Genomic DNA, 25082 nt, shown 5'->3' with positions numbered 1-25082 from the left:
AATCCAGCTGTGTGCTTTGGACACTTCACTGAACCTCTTTGTGCCTCAGTTTCCTCCTCTGTAAAATGGGGCTGAAGATGGCAGGAGGGTAGGTATCCTCATAGGGTAGTTGTCGGGTTAAAGAGGCCACCATGTAAAGCACGCGGCACATACCGGCTGTGCACGTTTCTGCCAGTGTCCTTATTCCCAGTGTGGTCTGGGCTTGCAAACAGCAGAGGACCGACCCTGGAGAAGTCCTCCGAGTGGCAGACCCTCGCTGGAGCACCTGAGTGTGAGCGCATGTGCGGCACCGTGGGGAGGGAGCGGGATGGTGTCTGCAGACAGGGGTGTGAGCCCTCTCCGAGCCGCGGTCCCTGTCTGTAACTCGAGTTAGATAACGTAACAGATGGATGAGGCATCGACCAGACCTTTCACACACAAGCTCCGATCACCACAAGCATGAGGGTCACTCTGACCCGAGGTTTCCTCTTCTGGGACGAGGTCCAAGCAGCGGGCAGTACGTGTTGGGACGATGCCTCTGGCCCAGGTCTCCTGACCCTGCCCAGGTCCTGAGGCTTCAGGCTCACTGCAGGCTTTGTGGGTACACTGGGGCCCTCTTCATGCTGGGGAAGCTGCGAGGGACATTTCGTCTCTGTCATTCTCACCTCCCTCTCCAAGGCACTGAAGACAAGGGGGTGGAGGTGAGGGAGCCTGGAAGCAGCTCCAGGAGGACATTTCGGGGGTCACTGCCAGTGCTGACGCCCCGAGGGGGTGGGCCGGCCCACGGGATCACAAATGACACCATGTGAGCCCGGCACAGACTGCCAGGTCTCAGTGACAGCTTCATGTGAACTGCAGCTGGCAGCTGGGCCAAGAGCTTTCAGCAAAGATATTTATCTTCTGGCAGACAAATAAGTTTTATATTTTGGGTTTTTTTTTTTTTTTAAGAGAAGAAATCCCACTCAGCCTCACCAAAAATAAACATCTCTGTTATGCAACTTCCTGTAGGCCAGACTGGCAGGGGGCAGCCCCTACCCCTCCTGCCCCTGCCCTGGGCTCCCCGGGCCCCATCCCATGACCCCGTGGACCCTTAGAGCAGCCTCTGGCCCCCAGGCTGGGGTTGGGACCGCCCCGCACAGCCTCACGGGCTGAGCAGAAGGAACTCCATGTTATGGAAATGGAGGGTTGGTAGGGACCTGCCCAAAGTCCTGGTTTTAACTCGGGGGAAACTGAGGCCAGAGAGCACGGGGAATGTGTGCTAACCCTCTCAGCTCCTGGGTCCTTCCCCGAGGAGAGTGTAGGGGCAGAGGGACCCGGGCCTCCCATAGCCAAGGAGCCCTGCTTGGCGCATCCTGGGGCAGAAGGACCACCCGGGGATGAGGGAGCAGGGATGTGGCCTCTGAGAAAAGCCCCAGTGCTGCACTGGGTCTGGGCTTAGCTAGTGGGGAGGCGGCGGAATAGCCAGTCTTCCGCGGTGAGAAGTCAGAACTCAGTTTCCCACCCCCAGCCACCCACTGAGAGGGAGCGAGCGGGCGACGGGGAGACAGCACGGTCTGTGTGCAGACACCACACCAAGGGCTGGGAGGTCTGCCCATGACTTTACGGGACTCGTTTCACATCAGTCTCATCTGCAGATGGGGCAGGCACGCCCCTCGGGAACGGGGGCCGGGAGGGGGGGGGAGCAGGCAGAGGGGTGTCACACCTCAGCGGGGTGGAGAATCCCTCCCACCCTGGGACTATGGACCTTCCCCTTGGGATCTGGATGGGGAGCGGGGTGGGCATGTCTGTGTCCAGGCGAACGTCAGCTGACTGGAAAGGCAGGCGATGCAGGGATTCTGGCAAACTGATGCTTCCGGTGCTCAAAGAGGAAGAAGAGCCTCCCAATCTCAGTCCTGATTAGTGGCCGCCTTGCTTGCCGTCCTTCGACAGCAAAGGAACCTTCCCCGAGGTTCTGTGGCCACCCAGCTGGCAGCATGAGAAGCCGAGGCCCTCTCACGTCCTCAGTCCAAACATCCCGGACTCGGGGCATCTAGCTCAGCCTCCTTCCACCCCCAGCATCTCCACCTGGTGCTGTTGCCCTGGCTCTGGTGACAGAGCTCACTGGCCCCTGGCAGCTGTCATCTGTCCTGAGGTCCAGCCCGTCTGTCTCCTGGAGATCTGGTGCATTGGTCCTGGTTCTAAACCTCCAGGCCCCCCAACACAGCCCTGTGGACATTGCGAGCCGGCTGCCCGCTTCGAGTCTTCCATCTCCTGACTATAAAGGTTCAGTTCCCCCCGCTGCTCCTCAGGTGGCCCCGAGTGTATGGAGCCTGTCTGAGACAGGGAGATGCCAGCAAATTGTTCTCTGACTAGATGATTCCAAGGGGCTGGTGGAGAACCAGCATGGCATCTTGAGACCTGAGTGCCCTTCTCAGTAAGATGGCACTGAAAACAGAGGTCCTGCAACTGCCCCCCCCCCCCATTTCCCAGGGCAGACCCGGGAGGCAGAGGCACAGAGACGGGCTTGGGCATGTCAATGTCCAGGAACCCCAGCTGGGCATCTGCCAGGAGCCGGCTCTGCACCCACCAGGCTGCTGTGCTGGGGTGGAGAAAAGTCCCCTGGGAGTCCGCCTGCTAGCCAGGCTGCAGGACCGCCGTCTTTAGGACGATGGCATGAGGCTGAGGAGCAGCAAGCCCTACCTGGGGCCAGGTCACCGGCCTGCACCTGCGGGTTGGGCTCCTCCCCAGCCCTCCCTGAGGCAGGTCCCGTGCTGTGCTGACACCCCTTCCACAGTGGGCTTTGTCCCCGGCTGTGGGGCCCAATACACTGAAATCCTGATCTGCATCTTCCCCGTGGAATGTCCCGATATGGAAATGACCCCCAGGCCACCCAGAAGAATCACGTAAGGTGCCTAAGACATGTAGCATGAGCACCGCGGGCCCCACGGAAGGTGCGCAGGCCCTGGTGGCCATGGCGGTACCGCCTGCCCTTCAGACAACCCGAGGTAAATGCTACTTCCATCGCCCGCTTCTGATGAAGTGGGAGCTTTCAGTTCAAGGGTCTGTTCTTAATCAGCGGCCCCTAGGGCCCGGGGGCCTCTGCCTGAGCTCCTTCAGGCCTGAGCCTCTTCTGGGAGCCGCCGGGTCCGCCGCTGGACCATCCTGGCTATTGGGTTTCGAGAAATAGGAAAGCTTTCTTCATCCCCTTACCCTCTGCCCACTTGTCCTGTTTCAACCCGGAGGCGTCACTCTAATCTAGCCTGACCTTTGTTTGACGTGAAAGCCCTTGAGAGGTTTCCAAAGGTGACTGCGAATCTTTTTTATGACTAGGATTTAAAGAGCATGTGTTATGACTGTGGTTGAAGGAGAAGGGACTTCTGAAGCCATTTGGGGAGAGGGTGCCGGGCGCCTCTGTGTGGGTTCTCCTTCCATGGGCCCGGAGTGCTCCCTCGGGCGTGAGGCACGGCCGCAGTTGTGAATGGGTGTGGGGGCGTGGGGACCGATGTGTACTTGCCTGCAGAGCGTGCGCACTTGTGCAGGCAAGTGGGATGTGTGTGCTATTGCATGTGGGTATGTGTAAGCAAGCATTATCCTGCACATACACATGGGTGGGTATGGACATGGGTGGTGTGTGTGTGTGTGTGACTGTGCGTGTGTGTGTAGTTGTGCCTAGGCCCTTGCATATGGAGTGTATGTCTAAGGGGTCTGAGTAATTGTATCCTCTCTGGTTTTGATTACATCTATTTTTCCTCCAAACATCTGCTTTGAGGGGACATGCCACTCGCTCTGCTCGCTCTGTTCTCGGGTGAACGGCCTCACACCCCCTGTGGCAGAGTGCACAGCGCCGATGTAATCTCCTTAAACAAAACAGGCCAGCGTGAGGCCCTTTCATGCTATTTAAAGGGCAGTGACTAAACCCACTGCTGTCCAAACAGTCGTGTGGGGGTGGGGTGGAGGTCAAAGGTTACCCATCGATCACAACCCCGGCCTACCTCCTCTGCCACCGGGCTCTGTCCAGAGCTCATCTTGACGGCCCTAGTTTAGCCCCAGGCCCGATTAGGAAGGCTGAAGGAGTGGCATTTCAGCGAGCACGCATGGAGCCTGTTCCGAGGGCACCAGTGGGGGCAGTGTCCCTGCCCCACGGAGCTGCCCACCTGCAGAGGACAGTGGGCGGAGGCGCAGGTGCTTGGGCCAGCCAGCCACCAGGTGACGCAGCGCTCCTGTTCACCTACACGCCCCAGCCCCAGCCCTAAATGCTTCTCCGGACGAGGGCAGTCTGAGAAACTGTCTCCGACCACAGGGCTAAGGACACCAGAGGACTCAGTGCCAGCTGGTCTCCTCGATGGGCCTGGAACAGTAAGAGGACATTAGGGGACGCTAGTGACACCTGAGTAAGCTGTGGAGTTCAGGTAACAGTGATGTTTAAAGAAAACAAAAACAGTGGGAAAAGCATGTGAACAGACACTTCACACAGGTGGCAAATAAGCATGCAACACGCTCGGCGTATTGCCCACCATGAAAGGCAGACGACAAGCCCCGGGAGATGTCACTACACACCCACTGCAATGGAAATCAGAACCTGACGGTGCCGAGTGTTGGCGAGGACACGGAGCAACTGGAACTCTCCCGTCGCTGGTGGGCACAGTGTGGCCGTGTCAGAGCCATATGCTGACCACACGACCCAGCAGTCGCACTGCCAGGCATTTGCCCGAAAGAAACGAAGACATTTTCAGGCGGATGGGTGGTGGTGGTGGGGGGGGGCACCAAATCTGCATGCAATGTTTAGAGCAGCTTTGCTCATAATCGCCTCAAAACTGGAAACAACCCAACTGTGGGTGGCTGAGCAAACTGTGGTGCAGCTCTGTGATGGGGTACTGGTCAGGGATAAAAGGAACACGTGTTGATACAAGCAGTGGCGGGGCTGACTCTCAAAGGCAGGTTATGGTCTGCAAGAGCAGCCAGTCTCGAAATGAACGTAACGCATCCCTGCGCTTATTTATCGGATGGCATTTGGGGAAGGCGACAGTGTCAGGACGGAGAATAGACCGCTGGTGGCCGGAGTCGGGGAAGGGGATGGGTTTGACCACAAAGGGTGACACCGGTGTGTGGACCCATCCGGTATCCCAATCTGTACAGGAATGTGTTAAAATTCATAAAACTTACACCCCCCCCCAAATTTAAATTTTACAGCATCTTATTTTAAAAATAAAAGAGATGTGAGTAAAGAAAGTACAGAATTGTGTTTAAATACACAAAGGGAAACTAAGCAAGTGACAAGTTTGTAGGTCTTCACCCAGTAATCCCACCTCTAGGAATTTATCCTAAAGGAATGATTATGATGAGCACAAAGAATTAACTAGAGAGAAAGTTCATCGTGGCATTATTACACAGAAACCCTGAAAATAACCGGGATGTCTGGGAAAGGACATTGGTTAAATCAAGGACGGTGGTTCCAGAAATGGAAGATCTTTCCCCTGCAGACTATTTCTTTCTTGGCATTCGACACACATTATTACGTATTTATTTTGTTTTTTCCCCCTTTGTTTATAGTCTCTCTCTCTCCCTTCCATAAAATAGGGAGTATATCTGAATATATTTGTTTTGTTGACCTTCATTCTATTGCCTAGCATTGTGGCTGGCACGTAGTAGGTGTTCAATAAACATTTGATGAACAAATGAAAGAAACTGACATTATAGAAGAATAGCATTTTAGTACTTGGAAAAACGTTCATCATATATTAAGTAAATCTCATTTGAGAGGTGGGGAAAGGGGGTGGGTGGGTGGAGTATCTGTCCTTAGAAAATACTAGAAGTTTCCAGAGGTAAAAACACAGGTATATGGGTTAATTTTGTTCCTTTTTTTATGGTTTGAATTAATTTTCTGTTTATCCTACCATAAACAGGAATTGCTTTTATCACTTTAAAATGCTATTTGAAAGCAGCCATCAGTGATGCCTGCTGGACGCTGCTGTGGGATCTTGGGAGGAGGGACATGGAATGGGGTGGAGGAAGGGGAGAAGCTTCAGAGAAAGTCCCCTTTTGCAGTGGGCATTGGCCACGTCCTCACAAACCGGGCCCCTCCAGACTCTGAGGCCTCTTGGATAACACACACACACACACACACACACACACACACACACACAGACCCTATTTTCTGTATGTCTTTTTTAACCTAAGTCTATCCTGTACATCTTTCCATGCTGTTCTATATTCTTCCACCACATCCCTTTTCATGGCTGCATAGTATTTCACCACATAGACAAACTCTATTTTATCTTATCAATCCTCTACTGTTGGGTTTCTGACTCTCTGAAATTATCACAGGCCTGTGATGACCATCCTTATCAGTAAACCCTCAGTACACTCGTGGTTTCCTTAGAGGAAGCTCCAAGCACTAGAAATACTGAGTTAAATCATGCACACACCTTAAGACCTCGGAGGACACGGCCGAACTGTCTTCTAAAAATGTGCCCACTTCCTCAGTGACCAGCAGGGTGCCCGCTGCTGCAGGGCCTTACTGTTTTTAAATCTTTGCCAGTGTGATGGATAAAAGCGAAATTTTGTTTGCGTTTACATTTCTGAAATAACCAGTGAAGTTAAACCTTGTATTTGTCGTGAATTGCTTCTGTTGGGTTTATTTTTGTGAATTGCTTCTGTTGGGTTTCCAAGGTGACCCCTTCTCCCAGCCTGATTCCTAGGGTGGGCTCCCCTCTTTAGCACTGAATTCCCTGCCTGCGAGTGCTGATTCATGGGGCGGCGCCCCCATGGAGCTCAGGAGAGTTCAGAGCCGGGCCTCTCAGATGCGCTGCTGGGTCCTGAGCCAGCGCCTACGCTCCTGTCCTTGGTGGCACCGGGGCAACTCTGTCCGCCCTGCTGAGGGTAACAAGGGCTCCATAGAAAAGCGACCCAGGCCTTGGTCCCTCGGCACACACTGCTTGTGGGGGGTGGCTGCGGCATCGGGGTGGGAAAGCAGACCTTGTGGAACGATGGGGCGCAAGAAAACCAGCCACAGGGCAGGCCATGAAGACCAAAGGTGGCCCCGCAGCCTCTGTGGTCCGGAACAAAACTCTCGGCTCTTCTGTTTCCTCAGCTCAATCAGTATTGTTCAGATCTTAGCCAGAGAGTGGGGCGTGGGGGAGGGTTGTGGAGAGGGAACAGCCTCTGTAGGAAGCCAAGAGGAGGCGTCACTGGGTCTTGGGGTGCTCTGCTCACCCCAGGGTGGGGTCCCTGGCCCCTGCCAGAAGGTAGTAGGGCCACACTCCCAGGTGACCAGAATCAAGGCTGCAGTTGCTCATACTGGCCACCAGGAGGCACTGCAGTCCCAAGAAAGTTCCTCTGGGCAAAGGTGGTGCCTCAGGGCCCCAGTCCTCTGATGAAATTTCTATAACTTTGGTTGAAGACGCATGCCCTACCTGGGAGGGTTTGCCAAGCAAGTAGTTACTCAGTCCTGCTATGTGCCTGCTGTTGTCCTAGCACGACAAGGGGCACAGTTGGGTGAGGTGGGTCCCTGCTCCTCCCCATGGAGCCATTTCCTCCTCTAGTTCTAAGGGTTTTCGCATTTTGATCCTCTCAAAATGTCCCCATGGTGGTCTGAGCATCCTCATTTTAGAGGTAGGAAAACATGCTCAGAGAGAGGAAGCCTTCGAATGTCACTGGCGCCGAGTAGCAGCCTGCCCTGAGCTCCCTTTATTCCCGAGCTGCCTCCCTTGCAGAGCCCGGGAGTCCTGGCTCTCCAGCTACTTGCAAATGAGCTGAGAAATGCACCCCCTCCCCAGGGCCCCTGGTGTTTTGCCTGGTTGGCTTTCCATGTGGCTGGCAGATTTGATGCCAACTCTTCTGTGGGTTCTTCCCAAGGGAGACTCAGCAGAGACTGGGCTGCAGACAGAAGCTCTCTCTGTTCTTCCTGCACAAGGGGGTGGGGGGTCTTGTTCTGGTTGAGAGGATGGAGGGGGCTTCCCAGAGCCAAGGAAGGAAACCGAATGAGCACTGAGCTCTCCCTGAAAACCAGGAACTGCGCTCCATGCTTTACCCAGTACTAGGACACCTATCATCCATCACTGTCACTGTGACTGACTCTTTACCACTTTGTGAAATATCCCCATTCCACAGGCCCAGAAACTGAGGCCAGAGGGAGTACATGACTTGTCTAAGAACATACAACTGATAAGAGGCAGAGCTAGGGTCTGAACCCAAAGCCTGGGCGTTTCCTCTGGACCTTCCTGGGGTAGATACGCTGTGTGGGACATGGCACCAGGAATCAGGTCAAGGAGGACGCGAAAAAGACTGGGACTCAGGAGAATGGCTCCCTGCAGATGCCTCTACATCGGCCCCATCACGGCCCACCTTCAGTGCTGGCGCTGATAGAACCTGTGACGCCTGGGATCACCAATGTGGGCCAATACCTTGTCTCGGGACTTGTTTTCAGGGTCTCCAGCATCCCCCAGCTTACACCCAAATAACTCTTTCTTCTTCTCTCCCTGACATTATGTCTTGGTTTGCATTCATTTTCTACCAAATACTGAAGTACTGAGAGGTAAAGAGGCATTATGTCTGCAACGTTCTCTTAAGAAGGTCATAAGAAAATAATACATGTGTTATATTTATATGCATATTATGAATACACATACAATATATACATAGAATGCAAGAGAGATTGATACCGCAAATATGATGAAATATTAAATTGGGGGAATTGGCGTAAAGGGCATCTGGGAATTCTTTGTACTTGTACCTTTTCTTAAAGTCTGAAATTACCTTAATACAAAAATTTGTTTTAAAGAAGAATGTGGATAAATGAGGAAAAACCACTTTACCCAGGAATCCTACTTCGGAACCCATATTGGTAATCCTCTGAACAGGACCCAGACTGGAGTTTAGTTAGCAACCTCCTACCTACCCCTCACCGTCCACAGCCTCTTGTGATTTTGTCATTAAAATGACAAGGTAGATGCCAATTCTGGGAACAAGACTTCCTCCCCAGCCCTTCGGAAACCTTCACTGTCACAGAAGCGTCTGGCAGCTCAGAGCACACGGTCCCCATACAGCTCCTCTGAGGCCTGCAGGAGGCAGTATTTTGTTCCCTGAGGTCAAGCTACTGTTGGAACTTAGTTAAAAATATATTTATTTTTTTGAGCCTATTATAATTTCAGCTTTCCTACAGTTAGAGTAAATGAGTGAGGTTTCCTTGTATAAAAAATAAAGTGGTGAGATAGAAAGCCTACTGACAACTAACACACGGGGACAACCCAAGTGTCCATCAGTGGGTGGATGGATAAGCAAACTGTGGCGTATGCAGTACAGTGGAGTATTATTCAGCCTCAAAGAAGGAAATTCTGACACATGGATAAATCTTGAGGATATCAAGCTGAGTGGAATAAGCCAGTCACCAAAAGACAAATCCTGTATGACTCCACTCCTAGGAGGTACCTCGAGTAGTCAAGTTCATGGAGACAGAAAGCAGCGTAGTGGTTGCTGGGTGATGGGGGCGGGGACTTGTGGTTTAACGGGATACAGAGTTTTAGTTTTACAAGATGAAAAGAGCTATGGAGATGGGTGGTGGTGATGGTTGCACAACATTATTAATACACTTAATACCACTGACCTCACACTTAAAAATGACGAAGGTGGTAAATTTGTTATGTGTATTTTATCACAATAAGAAATTGGGGATCCCGGCCAGCAGGGCTCAGGGGTTGAGCATCGACCTATGAACCAGGAGGTCAGGGTTCAATTCCCGGTCAGGGCACATGCGGGGTTGCGGGCTCCATCCCTAGGAGGGGGCGTGCAGGAGGCAGCCAATCAATGATCTCTCCCTTCCTGTCCTCTCTGAAATCAATAAAAAATATTTTTAAGAAATTGGGCGGATGAAAGGGAAAGCAAGTCCACTAGCCAGTGTCCCTTAGGCCCTCTGTCCTGCCTGCAGCCTGCACGGCCTGCTCCATCCGGTCCTAGGTCCCCTCCACCCCCAGCTTATGCCCTGAATTCTTTTTCCCTGTCTTCTCCCACATGCTATGTCTAGATTTCATTTATCAAATCCTTGGGTCACCTGCTTGTTCATTCACTGAATACCTCCCCAGGGCCTCCCCTTAGTCATGGCCTCATGGAGGGGACAGACAAGCCAAGGGTTACCAGGCCTGATGGGTCAGAGCATCCTGGGCACAGCAGGTCCACAGGGAGGAGCAGGCAGTCCTGGTGGGAAAGGTGGGGAGAAGTTTCAGCAATGCATGGCCTTGAACTGAGTGTTGAAAACCAGAGAGGTCTTGGCAAGGCATGTTCCATTTTTGGTAAAACAGGACACTCCCAACTCCCAAAATTGGTCATAAATGACCCAGTGAGAAGCCTTCGGGGCCTCCCACCAGGGCTGCTGACAATAATAGAAACAACAATAACATAATCCCTTGTGTCTGAGCGGTGGTGAGCCATCCACTTCTGTGTCTGATCCTCCCCAGATGCCCAGGAGGTCAGTGTTGTTGCCCATTTTGCAGAGGAAGAAACTGAGGTCAGACTAGTTTAATAACTTGCCTGAGATCACAGAGTTAGGAGGGGGCAGAGCTGGGACTGAAGCCCAGCGGTCCAGCTACAAGCCCCGCGTGGTGCCTGTCGCCTCTCAGGGCAGCGATGAGGTGTCTTTCTTACAGAGCTGGGCTCTTGGGAGGAGCACAGATAGGCTTCATAGGATCCCCGGGAGATACGATTGAGCCGCGCAGTGATTTCCATTGCAGAGGGCTACACTGAGCTTTAGGGTCACCATGAGAAGCCCCCTTGATGGCTAAAGTTGAATATCACTTCCTGATATTTACTGGGGTGGGGCATTGTGATCTTAGTCTAAGGGACTCGAACTGCCCTTAGCTGCTCTCCTCTCAGACACTGGAGGTTTCACCACCTTCCAGGCCCGGTCCAGGCCCCATCCCCCAGCCCTGCCTCCAGTCCCTGCAGGAGATTCTGGCACCTGGCAGTGGAAGGGGAGCTGACCCACGTAGGGTCCACTCTCAGAGGGGCAAAGGGAGCCTCCCTTCACCCCCACAATAAGTCCCAGAGCTCAGCACCACCCCACACCTTACAGGTAGGATATGGAGACACCCCCCCAACCCCCCAGTGCTCACACGGCCCCTCAGGACTGTGTCTCCCAATGGGAATTGGCTGTGATGTGTTAATAGTTATTATTTGGGGACAAGTTAGGCCAGAGTAGCTGTAAGAGCTGAGCAAAATCACTCGACCTGTAACCGTCTCATCCCACGCGTGCCTCCTTCCCCAGGTGCGCTCTCCTCAGCTCAGATTCCCCATCCGGTCCAGCTGCCGTGGACATTCACAGGCATCTGTCCAAAGGCGCCCGGGGCCCCTTCAATCAGGGCCCATTGCACATCGATGCAACAAAGACTAAAGGGGGGGAAGCATTTGTCACCGCTGTGAAAATCAGATGTTCACTTATTTTGTTCCATATTTTTAAAAACGTCCTGTTTAATCTAATGAACCAAATAAACTGATGAGCAAAAATAGACCCAGAGACCCGGAAGCATGAACAGACTGTTGACCCTCAGAGGGAAGGCAGGGGAGGGTGGGTGGGAAGAGATCAACCAATGAACTTGTCGGCATATATGCATAACCCACGGACACAGACCATGGGGTGGGGAGGGCCTGGGGGGAGGGCGGGGAGGATGGGAGCAGGCGGGGAGAGGTTAATGGGGGGAAAAGGAGGACCTATGTAATACTTTCAACAATAAAGATGAAAAAAACAACCTTCTGGTTTATTTTTAAGGAAGACCCTCACATAAACATACTTGGACTGACTGAGGTGGCAGCGTGAAGGCACAACCACGCAATGGGAACTGTCGTTTTAATCGCTGCATTGAGCACAGGGGGCTCACGGGCCAGCGGACGGAGCTCAGGTCAGCTGCGAACGACTTACAGAAACCTCGCTCCCACTTACATTCCTGGCGACACCTGGGCCACTTTCTCACGTGGGCGCGCGAACGTGTAAGTGCTCAAGCACCAGTTTCTCCGTGGGAGCGTCCTGTGCCCCCTTCATACCACCCGAGACTGGGGGTGGGAGGGACAGCAGCGAGCGGCCAGTCCAGAAACAGAGCTCTGTGACTCGGGACCATGTGGGCTCAGGCAGTGCTTCTCCAAGTGGGTCCAGACGCTGATGCTCAGCTGACCAGGAGGCCATTTCACGTGGTCCGTGATCAGAAGTTTGGGGAGGAGTTTGTCGGTTCCTCCCCACGCGTGGGAGCAGCCCTGGGCTGGTTCTGAGGAAGGCTCTGGAAGAAGGCGGAGGTGGGGCCTGGGCAGTCAGGATGCGTGGCCATGTCTGCGGTGGAGGGAGGCGGTGTGCTGTGTACTGACAAGCCCTCCCAGGTGCGCTCCAGGCCACAGTTTACCGAGTTCTCTCCTGTGCTTGGTCCTGTCTGATGGGCACAGGCGTGAGGCCACCCAGGCAGTGGGCATCAGCCCCAGGGCAGAGGCGTGGGGAGGAAAAGGCCCAGACTTTGGCTAGGGGGCCTGAGCTGAGTTCACAGCAGGGACAGTGGCCCTGGGTGGCTCTCTGCCTTCTTTATCTGTAAATCGGGGCTGCTAACACCGCCCAAAAGGTTTCAGTGAGAGATCCCAGTCCAGGCCTGGCCCCTGGGCGACCCTGAGCAGATGATCCCTAATCACAGCAGGGCAAGCTGGGGCCCAGAGAAGGTGCAGAACCCCCATCATTCTCTGTGCCCAGCTGTGCCCACGCAGAGATGAACACCGCACAAGCCTCGCCCTGGGGCCTTCTGGTCTGAAGGTGGAGGCCAGATGAACACATAGAACAGACATTCACTCACACTGCCTGGGTACAAGGTGGGGCGGCGGGGGCGGGGGGCGCTGTAGGATCTGAGGGGCCTGGGGGTGCTCCTCCCGGGACTTGGATCCCTCCTGCCCTCGTGTGAGGCAGCGAGCCAGCCTCATTCCTTTCATCACTCATCCATATTTGAAAAGATTTTGTTAACCACACAGTGTAGCTCAAGTAATAATTTTCCAATTTTATGCATTGAGGTCAACGATAACGGTCTGTTACAGTTTTGACCAGACTGACACAGTCGGAGTTCCCGCAAAATCCCCTGGACAGTGACGGCTAACGTTGATCTGTTTTAGGAACTGTCCCGAGCTCCTTGCCCACGTTCCCTTATTAATCCTCTCAATATTCCTGAAAGGTGGGTATTCTTATCCCCACTTTAGAGATAAGGAAACTAAGGGGAAAGTTCAACCAATCTGCCAAGTGCACAAGCGGAAATCTGTTTCCAGGTCCCGGCTACACCAGCCTCCCCAAACCAAAGGCCCCTGAAGTTTTAGGCAGCCTTCTAGCCCAACTGGGGAAAGAACGAAGTTTCTAGAAGATTCTAGGAATACTAGAAACTGTGCCTGAAGTTTGCCTTTGGGCACCCGCTGGGTGACAGGCTCAAGCAGTCCTCTATCACCGGCCCCTCTATCCACGGCCCCTCTTTCCACACTTCCAGTTACCGGTGGGCAGCAGAGGCCCAAAAATATTTAATGGAAAATTCCAGAAATAATTCATACATTTTAAATGGTGCGCCCTTCTGAGCAGTGTGGTAAAATCTTGTGCTGTGACCCTCATTTTACTTAATAATGGCCCCCAAGCCATTCACATAACTTTTATTACAGTATATTGTTATTATTGTTCTATTTTATTATTGTTGTTAATCTTTTACTGTGCCTAATTTATAAGCGTCATCATAGGTGTGTATGCATAGGACAAAACATAGTGTATGTAGGGTTCAGTATTATCTGTAGTTTCAGGCATCCACTGGGGGTCTTGGAATGTACCCTCCATGGATAAGGGGAGCGACTATATTCACAGGGCAACATGCTGGAGTGGGGGGGGGGGGGGCGTGGACAGAGGCCTTCCCTCCTGAAGTTCCTCCAGCTCCACAGAGGGGGCTCTGGGGTCATCCTACCTAAGGGAGTAGGTCCCAAATGTGGGCTTGTCAGGTGTGTGGGCCCGAAGAGCACCGAGAATCTCCCCCAGAAGCAAGTTCTCACAGGAGGGTTGGGTCAGCTGATGTACATGGAGGCTCTGAACCAGCTGGGGGCCCAGCCAGAGGCCTAGGGGGGGGGGGGTCTGTCTTCCACCCTTTCTCACCAGCCTGGTTCCTGGGAAATAAATGTGTCCCCGAGCTGAATCTCTTTGACCTGTCAGTCCCTGGCCTGGAGGTGAGGGGGGGTGGACAGGTTGACTTTCGAGGTTCCCCATTTTCTGGGATTCTGGACTTTACCTAAGAAGGCATGCAAGGGACAGACAGGCAGACCGATGGGACGGAACAGAGAGCCTAGAAATAAGCTCTCAAATGTATGGCCAGTTGGTTTTTGACAAAGATCATTCAATGGAGAAAGGGCAGTCTTTTCAACAAATGGTTCTGGGAAAACCAAATATCCACATGCAAAAGAATGATGTTGGACCCTTATCTTATACTCTAGGCAAAAATTAACTCAAAATGGACCAAAGACCTCAACTTTAGAGGCAAAATTATAAAACTCTTAGAAGAAAACCGAGGGAACTTCTTCATGATGCTGGCGTGAGCAATGATTTCTTGGATATAACACAGAAAGTACGGGAAACTAAATGAAAACGAATGAATTGGATTTCATCCAATTTAAAACCTTTTTGCATTTAAAGGACACCATCTGGAGAGTTAAAAGACAACCCACAGAATGAGTGGAAATATTTGCAAATCACATATCTGATAAGGGATTAATATCCAGAATAGAACTCCTACCACTCAACCACCACCACCACCACCACAACAAAACAACCCCATCCAAAAAATGGGCAAAGAACTTAAATAGACTTTTCTCCAAAGAAGATATACAAATGGCCGGACACAAACAGACAAGCATGGCTGGCATGATCGCACGTCTATGAGATACCTAGAGCGGGAAAATTCCTAGGGACAGAAAGTGGAACAGAGCTCTTCAGGGCCTCCGGGGAGAGGAGATGTCAGGTTCTCCCCACAGGCCTTGATTCAAATGAAGGAGAAAGGAAGAGAGGATGGAAATATTTTTAGTTCACTTATATGTGGAAGCTAATGAACCAAATAAACAAAGTAGAGATAGACTCATGTATACTGAGAACAGATTGAGAGCTTCAGAGGGGAGGGGATCAATAAAGAGAGGGGGTGGGGCCCTTCGTCCTCCCCCATAAAGAACTTGACCTTGCAGGATGCACCTGAGGGGGTTAACTGAGGCTACCTGACGGACCTTCTCCGCTCTCATGAAATCAGGCACTTCAGTCCCCTCTTCTGTGAAGATCCTGCAGGCACCGTACCTCTCTGCACCAACACCCCTCGCTCCCCTTCCTCATAGGATAGGCCCAAACTGCCCCGTTTTACAAATGAAAAAATAGGAGTGAAATCAGAGAAATAAGGGGATTGTTCCAAAGACACATGGCTATTTCCATGGAAAAGCCAGGACTTGAACTCGAGTCTCTTGATCTCCAAAGAAGGCATGGGGGAGCGGGGAGGTGGGGGGTGCGAGGAGAAAGGAGAGAAGCAGCAAGGGCTTTTCAGCTACCAGAAAAGATCCAGTGGGCCTGAGGCGACTCCCAGCCTCCTTCAGCTTCTTTGAGACCTCCCCTTCCTGGGCAAGATGATGCCCACCAGGGGGGCGGGGGGACTTGTAAGGAGCTACACGCTGGGCGGGCGGACAGCCCTTCCCACCACTACACACCCAAGCTGCCCTCCTCTGCCAGCCTGAGCCAGGACTCCCCATTCCAGCATTGCCTGATGCACTGGAACCGCTAAGTTACTATCCTCTGCCCCACCCCGGCGCTTCTCGGAATCCCCCACAAGGCCTGGCACAGTGACGGGCCAAGTTTGGTGAGCAATGAGAGAGTGGAATCAGGAACTTCAGTCCTCTCCTCTGTGAAACAGGACCTCTGGGCCAGTAGACGTCTGGGGCCTCTCCCAACACTAGGTGGGACACCCCACCTGACACCAGGACCCATTGTGTGTGGGTGGGCAGTACCAGGGCTCCTGGACACCACTGAGGCTCTGGGCCAGGCACATGGTCAGCTGAGAGAGGAGGAGGTCAGTCACGTGGCCTCAGTTAACCCCTCAGGCACAAGCCCTCATGGTTTCCACCACGTCGGAAAGAAATCCTGGCCCAGGAAGCCAGGCAGAGAGCAGGGGTTCCAGCCCGGTCCGGTCACAGGTAGGATGAGTACCTGCAACCCCCCAGGGACTCCATGGGTATTCTCCTGTTGCCACTGCAATCTCCAGGAATTTGTGGTGGAGTTGCCCTATTTCTAAAGAGGGGGGAACAAGCATCTACTGTATTTGGTGCACAGAGAGTGTGCAACGTACAGGAGGGGTTACAACGAAGGAAGTGGGTGAGCCTGAGTAGATCTTTCCCAAGTCCCTCCTCCTCCTCCACCTCCAGCAGTGAAAGGAAAAGAACCCAGCAGTGGTTCCCTCCTTCCCGTTACTCTGTTCACAGGGCCCCATTTCTCGTTGGGCCTCAGTTTGCTCATCTGCTAAATGGGATCTGCAACATGCAAAAAAGATGGTGCAGACGATGGTTTCTCTCCAGGGTGAGCCACATAGAGCAGACGGTATACTCAAGAGCTGGGGGTCAAGGGGAGGCCTCGCTGCAGTGTGGGTGGGTTGGGGGGACCCTGTGGAAGCCCCGGGAAGATGCTGGGGTCTGGGTGCCACCCCCATGGGCCACAGCGAGACTTTGCCTGCCACTGGATGAGTCAGCCCCCAGGAGGAGCCCCAACCCGGGGCAGGGAAGGCACAGGCAGTGATGCACAGGCACTTACTACTGTTTCCCTGGCATTGTACGTAGGTGCGTGCCCTTGGGCACACGAGGTTCATGTACACTGGGGATCATGCCCTTCTGTCACACAGGAGTGCACACAGATTAGTACACTCGAACACCCACTTGGCCTCTACTCACGACAAAGGTCCTGGGATATGCTCACAGGTGGCCCTACGCATGCTCCAGCCACACTCTGAACGAGACACAATTCTTCAGTCACCCTTCCAGTCCGTACACACTTACTATGCCCAAACATATGCTCCCAGAAGGACGTAAGCCAGAGGGTAGCAGGCAGGTGCTCGGCTTGTCCTCCCAGGACCAGGTCTGCGCTTAAGTGTTCAGTGGGTGCAGAGCAGGGAAGATGATGGAGACAGCACTTGAGTGGCCCGGAGGGGCCAGGAACTCCAGAGCCTCGGCTTGAGCCTGGCCACTTGTGAGCATAAAGACACCCCGTAGCTCCCCACTCCACGTTTAAGCCCCAGCCTGGAACCTAGAGCCTGTATCCCACTGTGGCCCCCCAAGACTGCAGCCCACTTGGTCCCTGTGCCTTTAGCACACCCTAGGGAGCCCCCAGGGCCCATCTCTGCCTCCTGGGAAGCCTCTTCTGTCCACTCGGTCCCATTTCTCCTGGACAAGAGTGTATGTACGGGTGGGAAGAGCAGGGAAACACGGAGAAGGCGGGTCCAAACTGGTACCGGCACAGAAACCCGTTGAGGGTCTTTGAAACTTGTCCAAGCTCCAACATTTCACAGCGCTGCAATCCAGACCCAGGACAGAGAGAGGAAGGACTTTCCCAAGGCCATGCCTGGCGCAGGAAAGGACGTTGGAGACAGCCTGCCCGCCGCCCCCGCGCCCCCCCCCCACCCCCCCCCCCCCCCCCCCCCCCGTCCCAGGGCTGACCGCCCTGCCGGCGCTGGCGTCAAGCTGGACCTTGGTGTGGGACCGAACCTTCCACAGCCTCTCCGTCTTCTCCATCACAGCGCGAGGCGCGCGCTGAGGCCCAGCCGCTTTGCCCCCACCTGGGTGCCTGGCGTGGACGCCCATGATCCACGGCCGGGTTTGGAAGGGGAATCCGCTCCTCGGCCATCTGCTTTCTGAACCCCATGAAGCACGCACGGGCTTCTCACCAGCGCCCAGCAGCCTCTATGTGGAGGTCCCAAGTACCAGCGCAGGGAAAGACTGGTACTTGAAGGACTATGGCGCCTCTTTCACCCCCACCCCCACCCCCACCCAGTATCTCCCAGTCACCCTCCTCTCCTAAAAGGCATTTCAGATGCTATGGGCGCCACATTGACCACCCCCCCAACTGCCTCTGGAGCCAGAATTGGAACCTGCCTGCTGCCCCGCATCGCCCGCCCCCCCCACACACCTCCCAGCCTTTCCCTCCTCTGAGTCTCCACTTTGCCTGTCTCTTCTTTCCACAGAGCTTCCTCCTCCTCCTCCTCCTCCTCCTCCTCCTCCTCCTCCTCCTCCTCCTCCTCGGTGCTGGCAGTCTGGGGTGGGATGGGGTAGAGAAGCTGGTCTTTGCTAAGGAGACAGAACGCACTGGGGGTAGTGTGGGCACCGGTCTGGTGTGCCGGGTGGCCCGGAGACACCCCCAGAACACATGGGGGCTTCTGCTGCACCACCGAGTCAGCCTTTCTGGGGATACCAGCTCCCCAGCAGCATGGTGTTTGCTGCTCCCAGGCCACCCGCACCCCTGTACTGGGCAAGGAAGGAGCATCTTGCATGGAGGTGGGGGTGTCGCTCATTTGCACACCTGTAGACCAGAGAAGAAGGTACAGGGCTGCACCTCTGGAGGGGAGTCCCCTGGGGCATCAGTAACTCCGAGAGGCACCAGCCTGCGGCTGGGGGCGGGGAGGCTTGTTGACTAGAGAGAGGTGCCTCCTCTTTCTGCAAAAGGGCTCCTTCTGGAAGAGGGGCCTCTTCTCACCGTCCAGGGCAAACCAGCCAATGGAGTGTGGCGCCCAGGGCCCCTGACCAAGACCAAGACCAAGACCAAGGGTGGCTTTCATTTTTAATACACCGGTTGGGCGATGTCACTCCTCCATGTAGCCGGGGCCTCACTGTCTTGGTTTCTGAGTCTGCTGGCTCCCCTGTCACCTTAGCGAGTCCGGGCACCCCGCACCCGGTAGCTGTTGCGGGAAGTACGTGGGCAGGTGGCGCCTGGCAGGCGGGCCCAGACCCAGACTGGGATCTCACTGTCCCAAAACAGTGCCTGGGCCAAGGTCCCGGGGGTCGTGGGAGCTGAGGACGCTGAAGCTCCTAGTGGAGGAAACATCTCCTGCCAAGCTTTCTCCCCCAGCTCCCCCTGCTCGCCCGAGAAAGGCGAGAAAGGCGCACCCTCAAACGTTCCCCCTTCATGCCCGCGGTCCTGCGGGTGCTTCCGGCAGCTTCCCCCTTCTTTCCCCGCTTGCTGCCTCCAGCTCCTGCTCCAGGGGTCGGCGGAGAAGCCAAACACGCGGGAGTCCAACCTCCCCTCACCCCGGTGTCTACGAAGATTGCAGTATTTCCATTGCGAATTTCAATGTGTCCATGTGCCACCCAAACAAAGCCCTTCCCGCGCAGAGCTGCGGGAAGAGAGAAACGGGCTGAGGCCAAGGTAACGAGAGGTAGGTCCCCTGGAAAAGTGCGCCCAGCCTCTCTCCAAAACAGAGTCCCCTCGGGGGCTCCGGCTGGATTGCATGTGTGGTATTTTCACTTGTTTTCCTACCACGGCTCCCGGCCCGCAGCGCGCACCGCTCCCGGTTTGGGCATCTCCGCGGTGCACGGCAGGCTGCGGAGGAGGCGGCGGGGTTCCTGCCGTAGAGGCGTGGGGACCCCGCAAATGCGGGGCATACAAAGTCATCCTCCCGAAGGAAACGCCACCGACTGGCACAGGCGTGGTCCCCAGCTCACCGAGGTCTCTGCTGCAATTTTCTTAGAACAACTTACCAAAAATGTCCCCCCAAAGTTTCCGCGTGTATATACACACAACACACACAGGGGTAGCAGCATCCAGGTGGTCCTCACACACTGTGCACACGCAGTTCTTCCAACTTCCCACTGAGCTGTGTGGACTGCACTGCGTGTAAGCTATTCGTAAGGAAGAAAACGTTGTTCAAATCGATCGATTTAAAATAATACTCGTTCTTTAATCCAGGCCTTCTGTTTTCCTATCTACGAAGGTATGTGTTTAAGCGGGATTGTTGGAGCAGGCTGGCGGCTATCGAAATTATAAAACGAAAAAATTAAAAGCATCTTCCTTCGCTCCCTCTCCTCCAAAATTGACGGGGGTCGGCGATGCCACAGCTCCCAGGCTCCAGCGTCCCCTCGACCACCCCACACCACCAACGAGCTCCCTGCTTCCGCCAACATCTGGGTTTCCCCACGTCTTTTGGGTCCCATTCAAAAAACCCGCGCTGGTTCTTTGACTAAATTCAAATACCACCCGATTGGGGCAGAGTTGACCATTTTGTGGTGTGTGATTGTGTCCGCGTGGGGAAATAAATCTCCGGAGCGTTCAAACAGTGCCTCTAATTCCACAAATCAGGACCCGCCCTCAGGGGCGCCCCAGCGGCCTCGGGCGGGACCTCTGTGCGGAGAGCGCTGCCCTCGCCGGTGGATGGGGGGCGGGGGTGGTAGCAATCCGCGAGCAACGAAAACCTGCGTGCACCGAATCGAAAGCGAAAGACAGAGGAAGCGGGCTGCTCCCAGAAGAATCTGGGGAGCACGGCAGGGCCTGGAGCGCCTGGGGCGGCTCAGGGATGGGTTTTAGGGCCAGGTTCCTGAGCCCCCACCCCGGCGGCGGCGAGGGGGCTGTTTGTGCCGCTGAGAAATGTCCAGTCTCCAACCTGGAGAGTCTCCTGGGGCCCGTGCGCTCAAAAACGGGACAAGGATAGGCAGGGACTTCGGAAGGTCGAAGTGCTGACCCAGAGCCCGGAGACCCACGAGCCCGGCGAAGTCGGTACCGCAGCAGGCCAGACCCCGATGGGCTCTTAGTGAACGCGCGAAGGTGTCCGCGCTGCGGGACTGCCCGCTCCGGGAGCCCGTCGCCCTTTCAGTGCTGATCGGAAAACCGAGGCCGGGTTAGGGGTGGAGAGGGCGAGGGTTTCTCACCTCCACTTCTGGCGACTGGGAGAAAATCCCGCAGACGCTGTCGGAGACCCAGGTGGCTGCCCTGCCGCGCTCCCTCCGCACAGTCCAGGCGGCGGCCCCCGCCCCCAGGCCCGCGCCTCACTGGCGGAGGACCCCTTGATCTCAGGGAGTGGCTCCCAGGGCTGAGGTCCGGGAGGAAACTTCGGAGCCTTGCCTGGAGCTCGATGTAGTCACTGGCTTCCGCCCCGGACCAACAGAGCTGGGGAGGAGGGTGCGAGGTGGCAGCTACCTGAGGTCGGGTCCGAGGTCAGCCAAGCATCAGTGCTGGGGCCCTGTCTGCCCCCACTTTCCCCAAGCTCCCCGGAACATCCCGAGGCTTTTTCCTCGAACCTCATTTCTCCCCTTTTGAACACACGGTCTGACAAGTGAGGGAGAGAACAGCTGTCAGCACGTGCCTCAGTTTCCCTCCTTGCTGGCAGTCTAGAGAATCTACCCCAGAGGCTCTTGTCCCGGCCGCCACTGGAAAGGGCAGAGCCTCACCTCTTGGTGCCTGCGGTTCCTGATCTTGTACCTAATGTGCCCATCGCTTTTGTACAAGGACCAGAGAGCTCCTCCCGGCAGGGAAACGCGGTGCTGAGAGGAGGAAAAGAAGAAAGAGCTGCTGGTTGTTTGTGGCTTTGCCCTGAGTAGTGCTTCCTCCGCCGGCAGCCAGGGAGTGGGCCCTGTCTGCGATTCAGGCTGCCTTTCGTCCCAGCCTTCAGCTTATGGCTTTGCCCACAGCGGGGGCAGGCGCCTGTCCTGTCCTCAGAATTGGGTGCTTAGAGGTTCCCAGCTGCACAGAGCCTTCTCCTCCCCCCACTCCCCATGATGGAAATGTGGAAGAGGGTGGACTAGACTCTGCTCTCTCCGCTCTCTGTCGGGGACATTTACCACCCAATAAGGCCTTCCTATTATCTCCCCACGATGCAGATGAGGACTGGGGTGTGGGGGAGTTATTGCTCTCAGGTCACACTGTGGGCGGCCCCAGTGGCTAATGCAAGTAGAGGAAGGGCCAAGCTGGCATGTGAAGGCCCAGTAGGGCTCAGAGGGGGTGCTCAGAGGGGGCCCGCCCTTATCTCTTTTCCTCTGGACCTGAAGGCATCTTCTAAAGAAGAACGTGGAAGCCACGTGGGATCTCTCTTTGCCTAAAGCCGTGGTCGGCAAACTGCGGCTCGTGAGCCACATGCGGCTCTTTGGCCCCTTGAGTGTGGCTCTTCCACAAAATACCACGGCCTGGGCGAGTCTATTTTGAAGAAGTGGTGTTAGAAGAAGTTTAAGTTTAAAAAATTTGGCTCTCAAAAGAAATGTCAATTGTTGTACTGTTGATATTTGGCTCTGTTGACTAATGAGTTTGCCGACCACTGGCCTAAAGTGTAAGCCTCTTCAGCAGCCTCACCGGCGAATTTCTTTAAACCATGAAAACCCGGTGCAGGGGAAGAGAGAGCATGGGAGTCTCCTGGGGTTGCACAATGCACCTCCATAGGGCCCCCAGTTTGTGACTTGCTCTCACTTAACAGTCCCAACTGTCATGGATGAGGAGGGCCCTGGGAGAGGCCAGGAGGCAGGCCAGTGCATGGGGACAGGGCGGAAAGCCGGCTGCTGAGAGTGGAAGGAGCACCTGTGTGAGCTGTGAGCGGCTATGATCTGAATGCCTGATCTCGTTCCAACAGGAAGGTGGAGGAAGTGGGGAAAGGCCACCAGATCCTTCTACATCTGCTCTCGGTCCTGCCCTATGGGTTTGGGAGTGTGCGAGGCCACATGAGTGAGTGTATCTGATGTGTGTCCACGTTGGCTCCTGAGGAAGAGGTTGTGTGCGTGTATAGAATGCAAGTGTAGACAGGGGTATGATTGTGGGAATTTTTGTGTGTGTCAACAACCACCTAATGAACTAATTCTGAGCCTGAGGGAGAGCCCGTTCGAGTGCAAGAAAGTGCTTGCCATGGGCTGCTCTCCTAAGGCCTCCACCATGTCCCACTTCGGTCCCCGGCGTGGTGCCTCTCCATCTGGCCTGGATCAGCTCAGCCAAAGCCGCTGCCCTGTCAGCACCCGCCCATCTCCAGGGCCCTGCCTGAAGGCCTCAGGGGGAGACTGTGTACCTACAGTTCCTAGTCCAGAGAAGACTTCCCCTCCCTCTCCGTTTCCATCGCTCTGAGCTGGGGGCTCCCCAATTCCCAGTCTGTGGAAAACAGGGCTTAGGCTCCTTGCTGCTCTGGCCCAGGCCGCCCTTGAGAGAGGCCCTCTTCTCCACGATGGCCGCTGAGCTCCGGGAGCCCAGGGGCCTAGAGGTCATTCAGGCCTCGGTTCCCTGTGGCCCCAAATCAGTACCAAGAAACGTCCCTCTTCCCCCAGCACTGAGCCCCCTCCAGATCTTCGGCTTTCTGCCTCCCTGCGGTCACCCCTAAACCGTTGTTTCACGGCTGGCCTAGAGAGAAACGCTCCGGAACCCTGGCCGGTCCACCTCTCGGCGGCGAGCGGCGTTCGGGTGGCCACTGGACTCGGGTCTTCCGCGGCCCCAGGCGACTCTGGACCCGAATCCGTGTGGCGTCCCTGTTCCATGGCATCCCAGGCGCGCTCCAACGACTGCGCTCCGCACCTGCGACGCTCCCACCTGTGGCGCCGCCAGAGGAGCCTCCAGGCCGGCGGGGAGCGAGGCCTTGGCTGCCTGGAACCCTGCGCCCGGGCGCTGAGCCGCAACTGTTTGCCGCCACACGCCTGGAGCCGGTGCGGAACAGCCGCTTCAGAGCCGGGCCCGAAGGCAGCGCAAAGCGAGTGGTTGGGGAAACAGCAAAGAGGGGATGAAACAAACTCCAAGTCGGGTTTAACAGCCAAACGCTCCTTGGCCTTGGCGACGGTAGAGATGAAGGGGCAAGACGGAGCTCTCGATCCTTTGGGAGCAGCGGATCCCCGTTTCTCTACCGGGAGTCGCCCGCTGCTCGGCCCGCACCTCCTCAGCCCAACAACTCCTGCCTCCCGTAAGCCTGATAGGTTTCGAGGGCGCCGAAGCCACGGGCCCCGGGGTCCCCAGCCTCGAGGGACCCGCACGTGCACTCACCATAGCAGGGGACCTGCAAGGCCGCGTTGTGGCCACCGCTGCCTTCTTGGAGCTTGAGGCTGCCGTCCGGGGGCGTCTTGCAGGCGCCTCGTTGCAAGTAGAGATGCGGTTGCTGCGCCGGCGGCTGGGGCTGCGGCTGTGACTGCGGCTGCGGCGGCTGCGGTGCGGGTGGCTGGGGCTGGAACTTGTTAAAGGAGCCCCGCGCCCCGGCGCCACTCTCCAGGGGCGCCACCAGGTCCGGCTGCCCCGCGCTGTAGCGAGCCCGGCTCTTGGCGTCCCCGAATCCCTGCCCTTTGGCGGCGGCGGACAGGAAAGTGGCACCGAACTTATCGCCGCCGGGGTATGCCCTGAAAGGTGATGAGCCCTCCCGACTCTGCGACACCGGGCTGTAGTAGGCGTCCATGGCAGCGGCCGGCGACTCGCTGTAAGAGACGCAGGTCTCAGCGTTCATGCCTGGCGAGCGCGGGCGGCGGGCGGGGGCGCGAGGGAGAGCGCGAGGACGCCACCGCGCGCCCTGGCCGGGAGTTTGGAGAAGCGAGGAGGCTGTGCGCTCCGGGCGGGCCTGCTGGCTCCTCTCCCTCCTCCCCTCCTGGGCGCGCTCGTTCTCTCTCTCTCTCTCTCTCTCTCTCTCTCTCTCTCTCTCTCTCTCTCTCTCTCTCTCCTCCTCCTCCCTCCCTCCCTTCCTCCCTCCCTCTTTTTCTCTCTCCCCTCCCTCCCTCTCTTACTCTCGCCTCTCCCTCCTCCCCTCCACAGCTGGCCCAGGAAAAGAATCGAGTGCTGTAAAAAGATTCAGATGTTTCGGAAAGTCGACCTGATCTCCCAAAACCCTCTTAAGGTTTTTTGAAGGGGTGGGGGGTGGGGGGACGGGGGGAATAGAGAGAGAGTGAATTTCCCCCTTAGAATCCCTTCTTTCTTCTCCCCACCTCCCCGCTTCCTACTCCTCCACCCCACCCCTTCTCCCTACTCTCCCTCCACTGCCCCTGCCCTTTCTTTCCTCTCCCTTGTGTTAGAATCTTAAGGATTCTACCCGAGGCGCCCAAGGCTTTTCCGATTCTAGGCGGAGGTGTCAGGACCCTTAGACTCCCGAGGCTAGGCTTGAAGTGATCTGGTCCCAGCTTTGGCCTAGGGGAGGGGGGCATGCAAAACTTTAGTG

General features: G+C 55.6%; 1 protein-coding gene across 1 annotated transcript in view; it reads right to left on the bottom strand.

Moving 5' to 3' along the window:
* The window catches only part of ALX4 (ALX homeobox 4), a gene marked incomplete at both ends in the record, with an annotated part of 33132 nt that extends 8752 nt beyond the window's left edge, over positions 1 to 24380 (bottom strand). The window contains one exon of the mRNA XM_080640833.1: positions 23930 to 24380. Coding sequence (XP_080496959.1) covers positions 23930 to 24380 — 451 coding nt within the window. The remainder of the gene's footprint in view (positions 1 to 23929) is intronic.
* Between the last annotated feature and the right edge of the window lie 702 nt (positions 24381 to 25082).

The sequence above is a fragment of the Plecotus auritus genome (assembly GCF_963455305.1).
Source record: "Plecotus auritus genome assembly, chromosome: 9".
Lineage (NCBI taxonomy): Eukaryota > Metazoa > Chordata > Mammalia > Chiroptera > Vespertilionidae > Plecotus > Plecotus auritus.
The sequence above is the reverse complement of the archived record's forward strand: the minus strand, read 5'-3'. Positions and strand labels throughout refer to the sequence as shown.